This window comes from Balearica regulorum, chromosome 1, assembly GCF_011004875.1.
Source record: "Balearica regulorum gibbericeps isolate bBalReg1 chromosome 1, bBalReg1.pri, whole genome shotgun sequence".
Lineage (NCBI taxonomy): Eukaryota > Metazoa > Chordata > Aves > Gruiformes > Gruidae > Balearica > Balearica regulorum.
In genome coordinates, this window is record NC_046184.1 from 22,759,445 (window position 1) to 22,775,099 (window position 15,655).

Consider the following 15,655-nt stretch of genomic DNA (forward strand, 5'->3'; position numbering starts at 1 on the left):
TACACTTCATTAAAATTTTCTATTGATGTTGCAGGTGTAAAAACATCTAGCAATCCTATAACCTGAAAGATGAAGGAATCAACATATTATTTTTAGAAATCTGTAAAGCAACATGTAATTAGTATTGACAGTGCTTAGCATTTTTGGAATGAAACTTAAAAAAAAATGACATACAGCCCATCCTGAAAACAGTACCACTGGCACAATAGGTGGTCTATACAGGTATAGCCTCATCTATCTCCATGACCAACAAAAAATTATATTAATTACAAAAAGTAATTACAACAAGACTTTATACAATCAGAAATAAAGGCAGGAAAAATAAAGTCTCATTACAGAAAAGCTGACACATGACTTATACACTTGTTATACATAAGATCATGCACATTTTCATGGGCTATCTTGTTTTGTTGTTAACTTTTTCAGCATCCTGTCTCCAGGATACATTTCAATCCACTGTATTTTATTCCGGCTTCAATTCATCACACTACTTTTAAGCAGATGGATACTCCCAGTGAAATCAACTGTTTGCCACATAAACTTAGAAGAGTACTCACTTATTTGGGGCCTTAAGTTCTACTATTTAAAGAATATCCATTTCATCTACATATTACACTGCTGTTGATTTCAATGAGAAATTAGCCCTTAGTTTCTCAACAGAATCCAAATTCAGCAAAAGCAGATTTGAGAGTTGTTTTTTTTCTGGACTGATGTTTCAAGAGCATCCAACTGTGTCGAGCAGAACATTCTTATTACTTTAGTTAGAAAAGAGTAGGACCACTTCTTTTGGATTTCATTAGCTGCATCTTCTAAGATGATAATTTTTCAGTAAAAAGGCAGCCTTTTACTGGAAGTCTCTAAAGCCCAGTGATTTCACTACACGTAAGATGGCTAGGTCCAGGTATCTTGGACAGCTAGAGAGTTGGATACACTTTTCGAAAGAGATTGTACTTAACTGAAATTAAGCCCATATTGCAAACTTTTGTCATAAAAATCCAAAGGGAAAGAACTCACTCTCCACTTACGTTCTCATGCTTCATGTGCTTAAGCAACCTAAGCTCTCGGTAGGTCCTCCTCGCATGAATAAGCGATTGAAAAGGTCTTGAGAGCTTTTTTACTGCCACCTTCTGTCTTGTTTTTGTATCATAAGCTGAACTAGAAGAGAAAAATAAAAAGTCTGCGTTGATGGCATGCTCTACTTCAAAGCCCTCAGCTAGTTCACTGGAGAAACCTGTACTCTCTTGGGGGGTGGTGTCTCGCTCCTTCCTTTGCCCTCTTTCACCTTCTACTGAGGGACTGCAACTGGGGAGCTAGTCAGCACTAACTCTGAGTATTCAAAGACAGTTCCCTTGTTTTCCATCTAGCAAATTACTAATATTTATGATGATGTTCAGGACTCATCCCCAGGTAACCCTTCCCCATATGGCAAGAAAAGTAACCAGAGGATTAGCTCCATTAGTGCAGCTCCAGCTCCAAGGTAAGGCTTGTAGGAAATATGGGGATTCAAACTCTGGGTCTTGCAGAACAAACTGGAGCCTCTACTAATGAGAGGAATGCTGCCATTGTGTCTAGCAATATTAATTACCTATGCGACCATTAGCTTGCTAGACGACAATGCCACAAAATCAAATCAGGTGTTGACATAGCCAAGGCCATACCGTTTCCTTGGGAAATGCCGGTAACAACTGAACAACGGGTACATGTCTTACACTTCAGCCCACGGATCCTGCTGACATGCAGCATGTGCTTAACTTCATACCGATGGAGCCGCCCCTCTGAAGAGGACACTAAATACACTGTCACCATTTGCACAAAAGGGAGACCCATTGTTTTTTGTGCATTAGAAAGACATGACAAGCACAACAAGCCACAAATAAATGTTGCCTGTTATATAGCACAGGAATAAAAATTATCCCCATATGTGTTACTTCATGACATGACACAGTGCAATTATGAAAAGATTCAGTTTGCTATCTTTTCTTGTGAAGAAAAAAATTGTCTTTAAATTGCTACTCTTATCCATTAAGTTAAAATTGTATTCAATTAAAATACCTTGAAATTGTCTGTTTAAACTGTGGGTAACACTATCTGTGCTGGCTAGAGAGCATTAGCAGGCCGAGAACCTTCACACATTTATTTTACAGAACTTTTTTGGAGTTGCAAACACTGAAAATGAGCTAACATGAAATATCCACGAGTACGATCACAGCAGTCAACAGTCACACCAAATGCTAGTAGCTCCTTATGAATAGTGTTTTAGACACTCCCGCAAACTGTGGTAGGAGACACCTCCTAGGGACAAAAAAACATTGATTGTGCCGGGAGTAGCTCCCAAACTACTACGATGAGTCTACAATCAGCTCCAAGTAGGTGGACTCCCACACATATTTGATGCTCTGCTAAATTCATGAAGAACTGAGTGAAGAGCAAAGCCTCTTTATTTGCGTGTAGCTGGAGGACAAGGTGGTGTTCCTAATGAGAAGCAACAAAGGATACGAGCAACAAATGGGCAGGAAGAACAGAGTGGCATCCAAAAGGTGCCCGTGATCCGGTTGTCCTAGAATTCACCCAACCTCCATGAAGGCCAATACAGGGCACAATCCACCAATATTTTTATTTGATAAAAACTGAGTAAAAGGAAGTAGATTTAATCAACAAGTTTCTTGCAGGCACCTTGGAAGGACTGAGTCACTCATGAGATAAATGAAATAGATAAGCAGATTACTTAGCTAGTTTCTTGCAAGCATCACAGAAGTGGATCGTCAGGGAAGTTTTAAAGGTGTGCAGGGCTATGGCTTTGCTGAGCACCTCAGGAAGGACATTTCCTGAGCAGAAGAAAGCAAGCATAGGAAGAAGGAGAAGACTGGCATCACTCTGAGGGGCGAGTGCAAGGAATACAACAGAGATACTTGTTCCGACAGTAGGGTAGGGACACAGTTATTCAGGATATGACAACGCTATGTCGCTCATATGGGGAGAAGCTCAAGGAATAAACAGTGTGAGAAGAACTGACAACAGAGATATCTTAAACTCCACACGACTGGCCACGGAAACAACGTGGAGGTTGCACAAGTGAATTTGCAGAAATAAAAAGGAAGCCAATGTTTAGATGTTAACATAATAAAGATTAGACATAATTGCTCTGCATGTAATCCTGGTGAGCAAAGCTAATGGAGACTCAGAAATACATACTCTCTATATCCTTTCCAACTTCTTTCCAGTGAAAAAGGAAATGTTTATCCAGATAAATAAATAACATTGCCCAAACCAGCAGCCTGTGCTTAACATCTCAGCTGTTCTGGTAATTCACAAGCCTTCCCACTCACACTTGCACCGGTTTGTGAAATACTGTGTACATTATACAAGGCTAGGAGGAATTAGGGTTTAAATCCCGGTATCATGATAAACATCCCTTTCCTTGCAATTCTAAGGTCAAATGGGGGTTTCAGTGGTTTAAAAGCTGCTGATCTTTAAGATGGATTGCTTTTTACCCTCCATATATATGACTCAAGGCTGTGAAGCTTTCAGATGGTATAAAGCACTATTTTTTTTTAGCTTCAGTAATTCTTTTGACAGAAGCTTTTAGACCCAGGGTGGAAGCACATAAGGGGAAAGAGAGAGGAAAAAAAAGGAAAGAGAAAACAAATGGCAACTTGAGTTCTGGGACGTCCAATGGGAAATCATGAATTGAAGCTGCACAGGCCAGGAACTGACTTGCTTTAAATGAGTTCTTCCACAGTCAAGAAACTGTACCAAATGATAAAATCAGAGCTAACGCCTTCAGGCTTTTTCCTTTCCTGCTTTACCATCATCGTAACTCAAGTTATTTACAGTGAAGCATTCAAAAATACAGATTTTGCACTGTTGAACTCTCTTGTTTGTCAGATTCAAGGATGACTTGCATCTGTGATCTCTGCCACTGCCTCTGTGATCACATTTTGCAAGCAGCAGGCCACTGTCTGCATTCCTCCCTGTGTACACTTATGCCTCTTATCTTAGACTCGGTCTCCTTCTCTTGCTGTTACATCATCATAGCTGCAATCTGGGTTGTCCCCTGAATCCTCCATCATCCCCCAAGTAAACTGTTAGGTGGCAGGATGAGCTGCTTCCCTTGCTGTGCATTTCCCCATGAACATTCAGCTTTCAGACTACTCTGTGGATAGGACATCAGCAAGAATATGCTTGTCACCTGCAAACCCTTCCTTGGGGGCAGGTAGCCAGCCTGACTAAAATGACTCAAAACAGCTTCTTAAAAAACCCCAAAAACAAACAACAAAAAAACCCCAACCCATTAGGTATTTTATGGGGAAGAAAAGGGTTAGAGACCCTCACCTTCCCTTACCCTGCATGACACCCAACTCACACCCTCCCCATCTCTGCACCTGGACCGGAGAGGGCTTCTCTGCCAGTCTCTTGGTGGTGTCATCGCCTCACGAACAACTGCCGGCAACTTACAGAGAGCCTTGTTCTTTTCCAAGGTTATTTTCTACAGGCCTTGGCTTTGGCCAACTGCTTGTGTTTATACTTGGTTTATAACCACTTACACCTGGAAACAAATCATCCTTCCAATGGTTCAGCTACTGCTTCCTGAGCTGCTTTGAAACTACTTATTCTGAGGTATCTTACCTCTGATTATGATGTTACCTCATGTAGCTGGACAGAATAGTACGATGGAGATAAACTTTGATACTTGCAAAGGGATAGCATCTCCCATCTCTAATCTATTATTTACTGTTAGCATTTAATGATGTAGGCAGTGAAAATAAGTGGCTTTTTAATTGCATATTGTGAGTATTTTTTACATTACCATAGAGCAATATGCTTGCATGCCCTGATAGTACATTGGAACACCACTTTAGACAGAGTTTCTACCATGCTTCAAAAAGAAATGCAATTTTCACTATTTTTTTATTTTACAAGAACCAACTTTGTAACAATCTCAGCAACAGCTTTTTCAGATACGATCGTTCTTGACCCAGAACCCGTTGCAGTTATGACACATTTTTTGCTGTCTGTCCTTTCAAAGATCAAGGATAAAAAGCCATTATTCTGCTTACAGGGATGGCATCATTTTCACACAGATTAGAGACTTTTGCTTAGTGTGATTTTCAATCATTGCTTAAATTAGACCTACCTTTTCAGTGTTATCAACTCCTATATTTAATAATTCTATTGAAGTTCCACTAGATGAAATACGATTCTCTATTTATATGCACATTTTCCCAGTTCTTAAGGTTTCAGAGAAAAGTTTGAACACCAGAAGCTAATGCAGTCTAAAAAAAACTCAGGAGGCAAAAAGCACAGGATTTTAACAGCTTCTTGCTAACTTCAGAACTTTTGATGGGGCATGGATTTTTCGTAGTTGGTGTTTATAAACATGGCCATACATACAGTCATTTCTGAGTACCACAGACAGTTTATCCTCTGTGGTTGCAGAGCAGTAACACTGGACAGACAGGCCATTCATGTGAGCAGCCTGCTCAGATCCTTCAGCGCTTTGGGGATTAGGAGCACACTGTTCAGCTATGGCTACTGAGCCTTCAGGATCAAATTTGCTTGTATCCTGTTTAGTAAACTCCAATATCCAATGCAGGAAGGATACTGGAACTCTTCGACAGAACTTCCTAATGCTTTGGGCTCAGAGGGGGCTTATGAGCCAGGCACGGTACTTCCCAAAACGCCTGGAAAAAGTTCAGCTTGAGTGCAGTGTTTTGTCTAGCGAGTTGCCTTCACTCCTGGAGCCAGCTCAGGTCTAGCTGATGCAGAATGAAGGTGTGACCCAAGCTGGTTGTGCGTGGTACCAGTCTCGCGTCTGCAGTGAACTCCCCATTCACTGTAGGTTACCGATGTCAGCCAATATTCCATCCCCATCACCTCAGATAACCGCCAGGTTTTGGTTGTCTACAAAGCATGATTTTATGCTTGTTGGAAGCATTATAGCTGTACAAATAATTAGGTATACTTATTCTAAGGGATTCATTTGGGGTTAAGTGCAAAAATTACAGAGAAGATTAACTTTTCCAATTTATTTTATATAATTCAGTGTTCCAGCTTGCGAGGCTATTACCCCTACATCATCACAAGTTTGACAACTGGTTGGACATGCTATACCAAACTTGGAGAGAATACTGTACACAAGCAGATCCTTAAATTTGCTCCATGTGACAATGATACTGGGTCGGGGTTTTCCCCACATTGTTCCAGGCTATTTTTTTTTCTTTCAGTGCAGCACAACGCAAGTTTCTTTCCTTCACTGGGTCACATTCCTCCAGAACACGTGAAGATTCTCCATTACATGTAAGTGTTATGAGAAAAAACAAGGAAAAAAATGCAACTCAAGCTCAAAACAGATTCACATGAGCAGAACTTTACTGATTTTGGTAAGAAAGAAGGTAAACATCCAGAGAACAAAATGGAAAGTACACAGAATTTCTGCCACATATTTAGTAGAGCCACAACTTTGAGCTCTTATCCACAGACCTCAGCACCCTTTCGTGTACCCACTGACTCCTTCCACGACAGGAGACATGAACCTCCCTGTGGCCAAATGTCCCCCTAGTTTGTAAGATCTGACTTCCTAAGAAAAACAAGTAACAGCAGCAGAGGAGTGTATGTGAGCCAACATTGAGGGGAAGGAACGGAAGAGAGGTCAGCACGCAGAGAACCCAATCATTGAGGCAGACAGCCCTTACTGCCCTCTGCACTGGCAAGTGAGATAGAAAGAGGGACATAGAGGAATGCTGTCCTGGGACATTTTCTAGTCCCCAGTGATATCAGCTGTGTTCCTCAAAAATGCAGTGAATGACAACTCTTTTTACATCTCCCAGATGTTATATACGTGAATGAAAGTCATCACACAAATAACATGGCATTTATTTTTTTGTTTGCAAGGTTTAGTTTGTGAGCTTTGTCTTCTGGGTCTTCTCCAGGATCTTGCTCTTTGTTTAAACAGAATTTTTTTTTAATGGGGCTATTTTTTATTGAGATTTGGAATAGTCTTGAAAAAAAGCACATGCAGCATCCATCCACTACCAGAAAACGGACTGTAACAGCTATTGGCAGCACAGCAGGAGAACAACAGAGAAAGGTCACCCATGGTAAGCTTAAGTTAAGCAGCAATGTAAACCTAAACTTAGGAAATAGTTCATTTGTTTCTTCTTTATAAATGTTTTGTTACTTTACACAAGTTCAAGTCGGTGATTTCCACCCTCTAAGAGCTAGACTTCAGGTACAGAGAGTGTATTTGTTTACTAAACCACACAAATCATGAGAGGTACGTGCATCAGAAGGAAACTATAAGAAAAAAATGAGATGGTAGCAAGACAAAAGGTAGGAGGATGGGTAATGGGCAGCTCTGAAACAACATGTTAATCTCCTCTTAGAGGAAAAAAACCCCTTGCTTGATGATGACAGGTTGTTGTATTGTAAACTTCCATCCCATCACTTGGATATTATTCCAACACACCACGCTGACCACTAGCATCAATTGTTTTGGCTTTATCTCAATCACTGTCAATTATCTCAGATTCATTTACCACTAGATCTAAACATAAAAGTACAGAATATCTCTTACATATGAAACAAAAATGTGTGTAGTTTTAAGCAGACATTGAAAAAACCAATAAAAATTAACTGCTATCCATATGTTTACGTGAATACATCATCAGTCTTCTTTCAATGTAACAACAACATGATCAGAAAAACACTGTACCAGCCTCTGAATCCACAAGCTGTTTTTTGGTTTCTGATCTCTCTCTCATGTCTCCACAGTGTTTTAAATATTCAAATATTTACAGAGGAACAGTCATACTTTTCTAGGTGAAGTTATCAACAGTATACCTTACATTAGTGGGAGAAATGCATGTAAAATCATGCTTGTGAAAAAAACCCCAAACATACAGAAGGTTGGGGTCATAAGCTGTTAGCCTCCTCACCACGTGTAACCACCTCATGGATACTAAAACAGCAATGCAGTTTAGATAGCCTATAAGCCTAATGTCAGTATTTAAACAAGAAAATCTGTCAGCTGCTACTAAGCCAGTACACTGCTAATGACAAATGTATTCTATTCATCATTTCATTTAAAAAAGACTGCTAGGTAGTTATAAACTGTGGTCACAGAAGCTAAAGCTAGAAAAGCTAGTGGTTAATCTGGATATAGAGTTTAACATAAAAAATAACGGTGCTTTCAAATGCATTACATAAATCTAAACAAACGAAGTCTCACTTATATCCCTGTCCTTCTTTTTCCTATTCCTCCCCCACTTCTGCTTCACATTTCCTGTTTTCTCTCTCTACAACGGCCAAAATATTAAATAACAGCAATTTGGTCCCAGGTCACATAGAGGTTTTGAAACACCCTTTCCCTTCCTGACTGTACAGATGGAACTAAGGTACTGGATTTTTGGTACCAACTAGCCAATAGGTTCTGAAATTGCAAACAGCTCTTTGGGAAGCTGTGTTGAAGCAAGCAGGCCCTAAGACTTTAAGGGCTCTGGAACAGGGACTGTGTCCCCTAGCCAACTGCAATCATAATCACGACCGACGGCAGGAGAGGAAAGCAGTTAGCTATGCCACTGCTGCATCATGTGGTCAGGAAGGTGCTTATTATAACAAATTATATTGAAGTAGGGATGGAGGATACCATCTGCAGAGAATTTTTATTCTACTAATGTATTCCTACAGCCACACAGAAGGCTGTAATTCCATGATCCTTGCTGTCTTTCTGCCACAAGTGGCTCATCTCGTGCTGCTCATCTCTTTTTCCACCCCGTGCCCCTTCTGTCTAAAAAAGATCTCAGTAATTCCTCCTGAAAGAAAAACTGCACAATACAAAGTGCTCTTCCCCACTTCTTGCATTTGCCTTTTCTTCACCCTTCCTACAACTCCTTCTATCACCCTCCCCACACACAGATGTTTCCCATTTGCTCTCGAACTACTCCACGGGCTTTGTGATAGCATGATACCTAAAGATCTCTGTCACAGCCATTCTTATCTGTCTCCACAAACATCTCCTTCCTGATTCAATCTCCTTCATTAAAAGCATTCTCAGACACTTTCATTTTAAATAGGAACCTTGACTCCACTAATTACCATCCCACTTCCCTTTCCTTTCCGAAGTCAGTAACTACACTGTTCCAACAACTGTAAGATACACAGGAGGAAAGTGGACAAAGGAATGACAAGCAATCTGCATTCCCTCCTCATACCTCAACAAAACGACTCTCAAGGAACTTTCTAGTGATGTTTCCCCAGCCAGTGCTCAGAAACACTCTTCCATCTTCCTTCACATGTCTCTCACAAATTTTCTTGAATTCTTGACCTCCCTTGGCTTGGTAGCTGCAAACCCCATGATGTCTTCATTTGTACTAGCTATTTTATCATGTCCCTCTGTGGATCTTTCTCACTCTGCTACATTTTTTGTTGCTTCACTTACTTTCATCCATTCATTCTAGCAATGCTGCTGCAAAGATCCTCCTCCTCCTAGCCTGTAACGTTGATCATGCAACTCCTTTTATTTAGTTCTCCTCCCTATTGCAACCTCATTTTCAAGGCCTCATTTCTAAGTATTGTTATTACATATACTCACCCTTAAGAGATGTCCTGCCTCTGACTGGACTCTCGTATTGGCCCTCATCTGTCACTCAGTTTTCAAGTAAGTGCTTGAATAAGCTTAGAAGGGCTCATTGTAAATATCTGCAAAACTAATGAAGGCTTCAAAATGCTCCTTATGAATGATGTATAACAAAAATAGACAACTGCTGACAGATCTTGGATAGAAGTATTTTAACAATATTGTTCAAAATGTTTCCAATAAAAAATATAACCATAAACTTATGTAGGATGAAGTTCAGCCGATGTACTTGCATTGCAAACAAAAGACCTAAGCCAAAAGAAAAACAGCCCACTAAAATCAACTAGCTCTACGCATGCTTGGGATTCTGCCTTCAGCCTGTGGAGATCTATACGGTCTCCAATTTCCAGCTGTATTTACATACAGTAGGTGTGTGTTACTACTACTCTAAAAGCTTATCTCAGCATTTACCATTTAAACTAGCATGTAATGTTACAGTGATACACATCATAACTCTGGTACCCTCATCTCCTAGTTGAAATCATATACTTAGTATCACTACAGCTAAGTGAAAGATCCCTTCAAAAAAATACATCCAAAAGTCATCAAGTACAATCTTGGATGAAGGAATTTTTCTCTTTGTCAGTCAAAGACAATTTATATCAGCTTTAAAAAAACCCCAAACCTCACATGCTACGGAGTTGTCTCAGCATCTCCTTAGAGGTCCTCAATGTGAAAAGGACAGTATTAGCAATGTTATATTCCTGTCTTGCAAGCTACTGCCCTCAAAACTCTAGTGAGTGACAATCTAACCAGAAGCACAGGACAGGGTTGATGGGTGGAAAAAAGGGGGTTAAACTTCAGGATTAAAGCCTTCCGCTTCTATTTTTCCACTTGTACTTCCTCAAAGCAGAACAGAAGCCTAACCACCATCCCACCTTCCCCCATTCTCACCGAAAATTAGCCAGGACAAAGACTTAATGGATCTTAAGCATGCACTTAAAATTAGCAGGATAGAGGGACCTACCGAGTGCTGCATTGTGTAAATGACTTAAGGCAGGCTTTGCTTTCCTGCTTTTATTGAACTGATGCCTGTGCCATTCCACTTTGACTTAGCAGACCTCTTTTTTAAAATGGTTAAAAAACCTGAGTTGGTGTTAGGCATTGCATACTCTTAGAATTAAGAGAGACTGACTGCATGATGTAAGTACTGTTGATGCCAATGGCCTCTGAGGAAACAGTGCAGGAGTTTCTGGTTGGGAAGAAGCTCTGGACTCACTTTGGTTCATCTTGTAAGGTCTGTTCTTCCCAAAAAGGGCAGAACACAGAGCTTGCAAAATGCTAAAGGGAAACAACCTGTTGGAGAGATCAGAGACAGCGTGCTGCAGAAGGCAGTCTATACCTCCCAGGCAAAAATAGGACTAAGAGGGTTGGAAGACAGTTTACAAAAGCTGGCATGAAAACAGGCATACAGGCTTTTAAAAAAAAAACCGAAAAAACAACAACCCACAAACAAACAAAAAATCCCCCAACATCCAAAACAACCAGTAAACCAAGAGTCTATCCACGTTACATAATTTGTGGTATAATAAAAAGTCTTTAAAAAAAAGAAGAGATGAAGAAGCTCTTTCTGAAGCTCCCAGAGGAAAAGGCAGACAGTTACCAATCCATAGTGGATCTACCAGGGTAATACAGCAGAAATGCTGCAGCCCAGAGGTCTGGTTTATAAGCAGCATCACTGGGACAGCTGAAAGACTCAAACACAGGCAGAATTCTAATTTAAAAGGGAGAATCACAAGGGACAAGAGTTTAAAATGCAGTTTGACCTGGATGTGAATTGTCTTTTCTCTAGAACTGAAGAGAAATGGTTGTAGATGAAGATTACCTTGTGAAAGTAAGCTTGCTTGCTTCCCATCTAAATGGCTATCAGCTTAAATGCTGTACTTAAAGACAGAAATGTTTTTAAAACTCACAATTAGCAGGGATAATGCCTGGTCTGTAAGAGTCAACTAGCTCTTCGGGTTCTGTGAGAGATAAATCCACCTTTGAGGGAGGACACAGTGAAAATGCATTTTTCAAAAACCTTTAAATGTAACTGAGTTTTGGCTGGAGGAAGAGATAAAATAATTGTCTAATATAAAAACCTCAACTTGACAAGCAAAGCTACAGCACAAAAAGAAAACAACTCCAAAAGAAACAGACATGCATGTAAACTTGATATTTGTAATATTCAAACAACCCCTGAAAAATGAAAAATTAACCAAAACATACTGTTGAAGACTCCATTGATCATTTTAAATGTAATTAAACTACCATACACACACCACACTTCCATAGGGCTTTAATTTTTTTTCCTAAATTTAAAAAAAACAACAGATCTGCCAGCAGCAAGTAACAGAACATCCACCAGCTTGAATGGCCACAGGAAAGAGCCCAGGTAAAAGGAAGCCCTCCGCAGAGTTAAAATACAAGAGTAACACAAAATGTACTGCAAGGGTGAAGTACTTGAGGGAAAGACCTCACAGTTCTCTCTGTGGCTGATGTAGATGCTGAAGCACAACTCTGCTTGGCAGTGCGGCCAAGTTCTCCTGAGGATTTCCAAGAAGGACTGTTCTTTATGATGTGTCATTAAAAAAGTGAGAAAAGCAGTAGAGCTCTTTTTACTAAGGAAGGTTTGCTTTTTATACCTATTCCACATGTAAATAAAAAAAACCAAGAAAAATAGACTGGAAAGTACTGTGCTCGATATAAATACATCTCTAAAAGTGAATCTGTTTTAAAATAATAATACCTATCTCCATAGCATATATGATGCATCTGCATGCAAAAACTAGCTCAAACCTGAACTAGACTTACAAAATGTCAAGAAATTGGGCCAAAACACAGTCTCCTGACACAAACTCTTCTATTGATTTTGAGCTGCAAGCAAAAGAAAGGCAAGTAGAAGTTAGTTTAAAGGCAAATATTTACAATATGTTTCTTATTGTCAGTTATCATTTCAGTTGCACAAGTCTGTTGGATGTGACTGATGAATTACTGTAAAAAAGGAAAAGGCAGGACTAGAGAAGAGTTTCACTGAGGCAGAAAAACATTTGTTACAACAACTTTGTTCCTCTTTTACAAGCCAGTATTTGGAGTTCAGGACCTTGGCTTCTATTCAGCAAAGCACTTAAGAATTTGTTTAATTCCAGTGGTTTCTGTAAGACTTAAATATGTTTTTAGATATTTTACTGAATAGGAGTACAATTATTCACAAAAGCAATATAGCATATTACTCAAGGGAATGATTATGTCTTGTGGGTCTCCTGGGTAAAGCACATGCACATAGAGAGGGAAAAAAAAAAAATCAATTTCAATAGACTAAAAATAGATGGCTTTTCTGAGAGAGATGTGAACCTTTTCCTCACATCCAGGCTTCTGTTTTGGTTTACAGTTCATCGATGTTAACAAGGCTATTAATATAGACTAATATTTTATTGCTGTATTCTGTTCTTAAACGTATATTTTAGAGTAAACCTTTCCCATAGCATCTTCCAGTCTCCATTTTATGTCCCAGTTCCTAGGGAACTCCATTGATAAAATACTAGGACTTCCTTGGCTTTGCAGACAGAAAATAAGTAAGTACAACAAATTAACAACACTAACAGTTTAAAAAAAACAAAGCACCAGCTGTGCTGCAAGTGAACTACCACATGTTTTCATTTCCTTTGCAATTTCTCAAAAGTCTTGACATCTCATTACAAAATTCAGCAGAGTAGGTCTTCTCCTTAAAGCTATGTCAGCATAAATAGGGAAAACAACCAGAAATGCAGGTTCAGTTGGAACACAATAGTTACTCTCCTACTGTATATCCAGCTCCTAGTCTGTAAAATAAAAGAGGATAAAGTAAACTAAGAGTTTATAGTCTAAATAAACTAGGTCCTTGTGAAACTACTCACATCAGATAGTCACAGGACTATATGCTTAACTAGAATGGCAAGTACCAACAGTCACACGGTATTTGCCTAGATTTCCCTGGTCCAAGCATAAGCCTGAGATAATAAAAAAGAGAAGAATTCAGAAATACTTCACACTAGTCCTGAGTATTTCTGCTGATTGTTGGAGGGGTTTTAAATGTGTATTCCTAGTTTACATGAAATTGAGGCATTTCACAGAGCTAGAGAAGAAAACAGCAAATACAAAACTCCATAAATGTTCTCTGGCATCTGACTGTGAAAAGAAAAAAAGCGAGCGACTATTGCACAAGTTTAGTCCACAGTGGAAAGTTAAGTTCTAAGGAAATATTTTTTGGTAGTACATTTATTTACAGGCCCATTATGGATTGTTATTACATAATTCCACTTACCCATCTTACAAAAAACGCATATTTTTTTTTTTTCAGAAACCCCTTAAACATCACTATTACTTCAAAAAATTGGTTCAAAGCTTTTACAAGCATAGTTAAATGTGCATCAGATATGAAAATAATAGCCCAATCTGCACTGGAACGTCCCAAAAGTACAAACCTGATAGAGTAATTAACAAAAAAAGCGAAATGCTTTATGATAAGATGTGATAAGCCCTTACACAACCCTAAGGTGCCAAACCCCTTGGGCGGCAATCTGCCCTAATTAGCGATTCCTCCCGAACACGCCGGGTGAACCCCCCCTTCCCTCCCCTCTGCCCCCCGACACGGCCCGGCTCCGGGGGCTTCTTCCATTGTTCCCGAGGCCAGAATTCAGCCCCGTGTGTGTCCCGGCCCGTCAGGGCAGCCCCGCGAACCTCCCCGCCTGGAAGGTGCACCCCTCCACTGACGGGGCCGGCAGGGCCGCGGCCAGCCGGTGAGCCCTCCCGGGCCGGCAGCGGGGAGAGCTCCGGCAGCCGTGCCCCGCGCCCTGCTGCTGCCTCCCCGTACTCCCCGCTCGGACACGCCATGACTGTGCAAGATTCTCGGCTTTGGGGCAATTTTCACTCCGACGCGAGCGGCGCCATCCGACGAGCAGCCCCGCAGCGGCCGGTCGGTTTCACCGGCACCGAGGAGCGGAGCCGGCGGTGCGGCCAGCGGGCCCGGCGAGACCCTCGCAACTCCCCCGTGAGGCGGCGGAGCGGCCGGCGCGGCGGCCTGAAGGGGTGGCAGCGGCGGGAAGGCCGGCAGGGGCCGCCCTCCGGCGGCGGCGGGCCCGGTTGCCCGGGTTACGGCGAGGCATGCCCCGGTCCCGCGGGGCCGCCGGCCGGGGGGGGTTAGGGGGGTCCAGCGCCGCGCCACACATCCCGGCTGCCCAGCGGACACGCCCCCGCCCTGGCACGCTGGGGGCCGGCCCCGCTGCCGCCGCTCGGGCATCCCCCTCCCGCCCCGCTCGGCGCACTCGACCCCCGGCGGTCGGCACGGCCGCGCGGGCCTCCCGGGCATTGTCTGCCCCCGCGGGGCGGCGCCGGGGCTGCACCACCCCCCCCCGCTGCCGGCCGGCAGCACCTGCCGGCTCCCGGCCCCTCTCACGCCGCCCTGCACCTACCAGACGGAGCCGTAGGCGCCGGAGCCGACGGGGGTGAGGTTCTGGTAGCGCTGGGGCACCTCCCACACCGTCTTGTTCAGCTCCTGCCGGTAGAAGCCGCCGCGCTCGGACATTTTCCCGGAGCGGCCGCCGGCAGCGGCAGCAGCAGCGGCAGCCGCCCCTCAGCCGGGGCGGGGAGCGAGGCGGGCACGGCCGGCGCCGGCGGGGAGGAGGGACCGGGAGGGGAAGGGGAGGGGAAGGCGGGAGGCCGAGGGGGTGGGGGCAGCGTCCGAGGCCGGGGGGAGCCCGGGCGGGGGCGAGGGGCGCCGGGCGCACAGGCCCCGGAGCCCCGGGGTGTGGCGAAGCGCCGAGCCCGCCCCGGAGCGGCCGGCATCGCTGCCGGAGCGGCGCCTGCGACCGCATCGGCCGGACCTGCTGGAACGTGCGGGAAGGGGCCCGGTCACCTAGCCCTTCACCCGGCATCCTTCAGGCTTTTTAAAGCCTTGCCGACACCCTTCTCGTTTTGCCGCGGCCACCTGCAGCTCCTCCTCGGCCCGCCAGACTCCCTCGCTCGCGTTGCGGCGGCAGAGGCGGTGACCCCGCACCGCGG

At 43.0% G+C, this 15,655-nt stretch overlaps 1 protein-coding gene across 3 annotated transcripts in view; it reads right to left on the reverse strand.

Annotated features, from left to right (window-relative positions):
• Window positions 1-15,284, reverse strand: part of MAPK11 (mitogen-activated protein kinase 11) — a 32,776-nt gene extending 17,492 nt beyond the window's left edge. The window contains exons 1-3 of one of the 3 annotated variants that reach the window (XM_075742840.1): window positions 15,067-15,284; window positions 1,026-1,155; window positions 4-62 (exon numbers count right to left, since the gene is read on the reverse strand). In XM_075742840.1, the coding sequence (XP_075598955.1) occupies window positions 4-62; window positions 1,026-1,155; window positions 15,067-15,179 (302 nt within the window). In that variant the 5' untranslated portion in view covers window positions 15,180-15,284. Of the gene's footprint in view, window positions 1-3; window positions 63-1,025; window positions 1,156-10,769; window positions 10,931-15,066 lie in introns of those variants that run through there. The other 2 variants (XM_075742842.1, XM_075742848.1) reach the window with 2 other exon arrangements.
• Window positions 15,285-15,655: the final 371 nt, after the last annotated feature.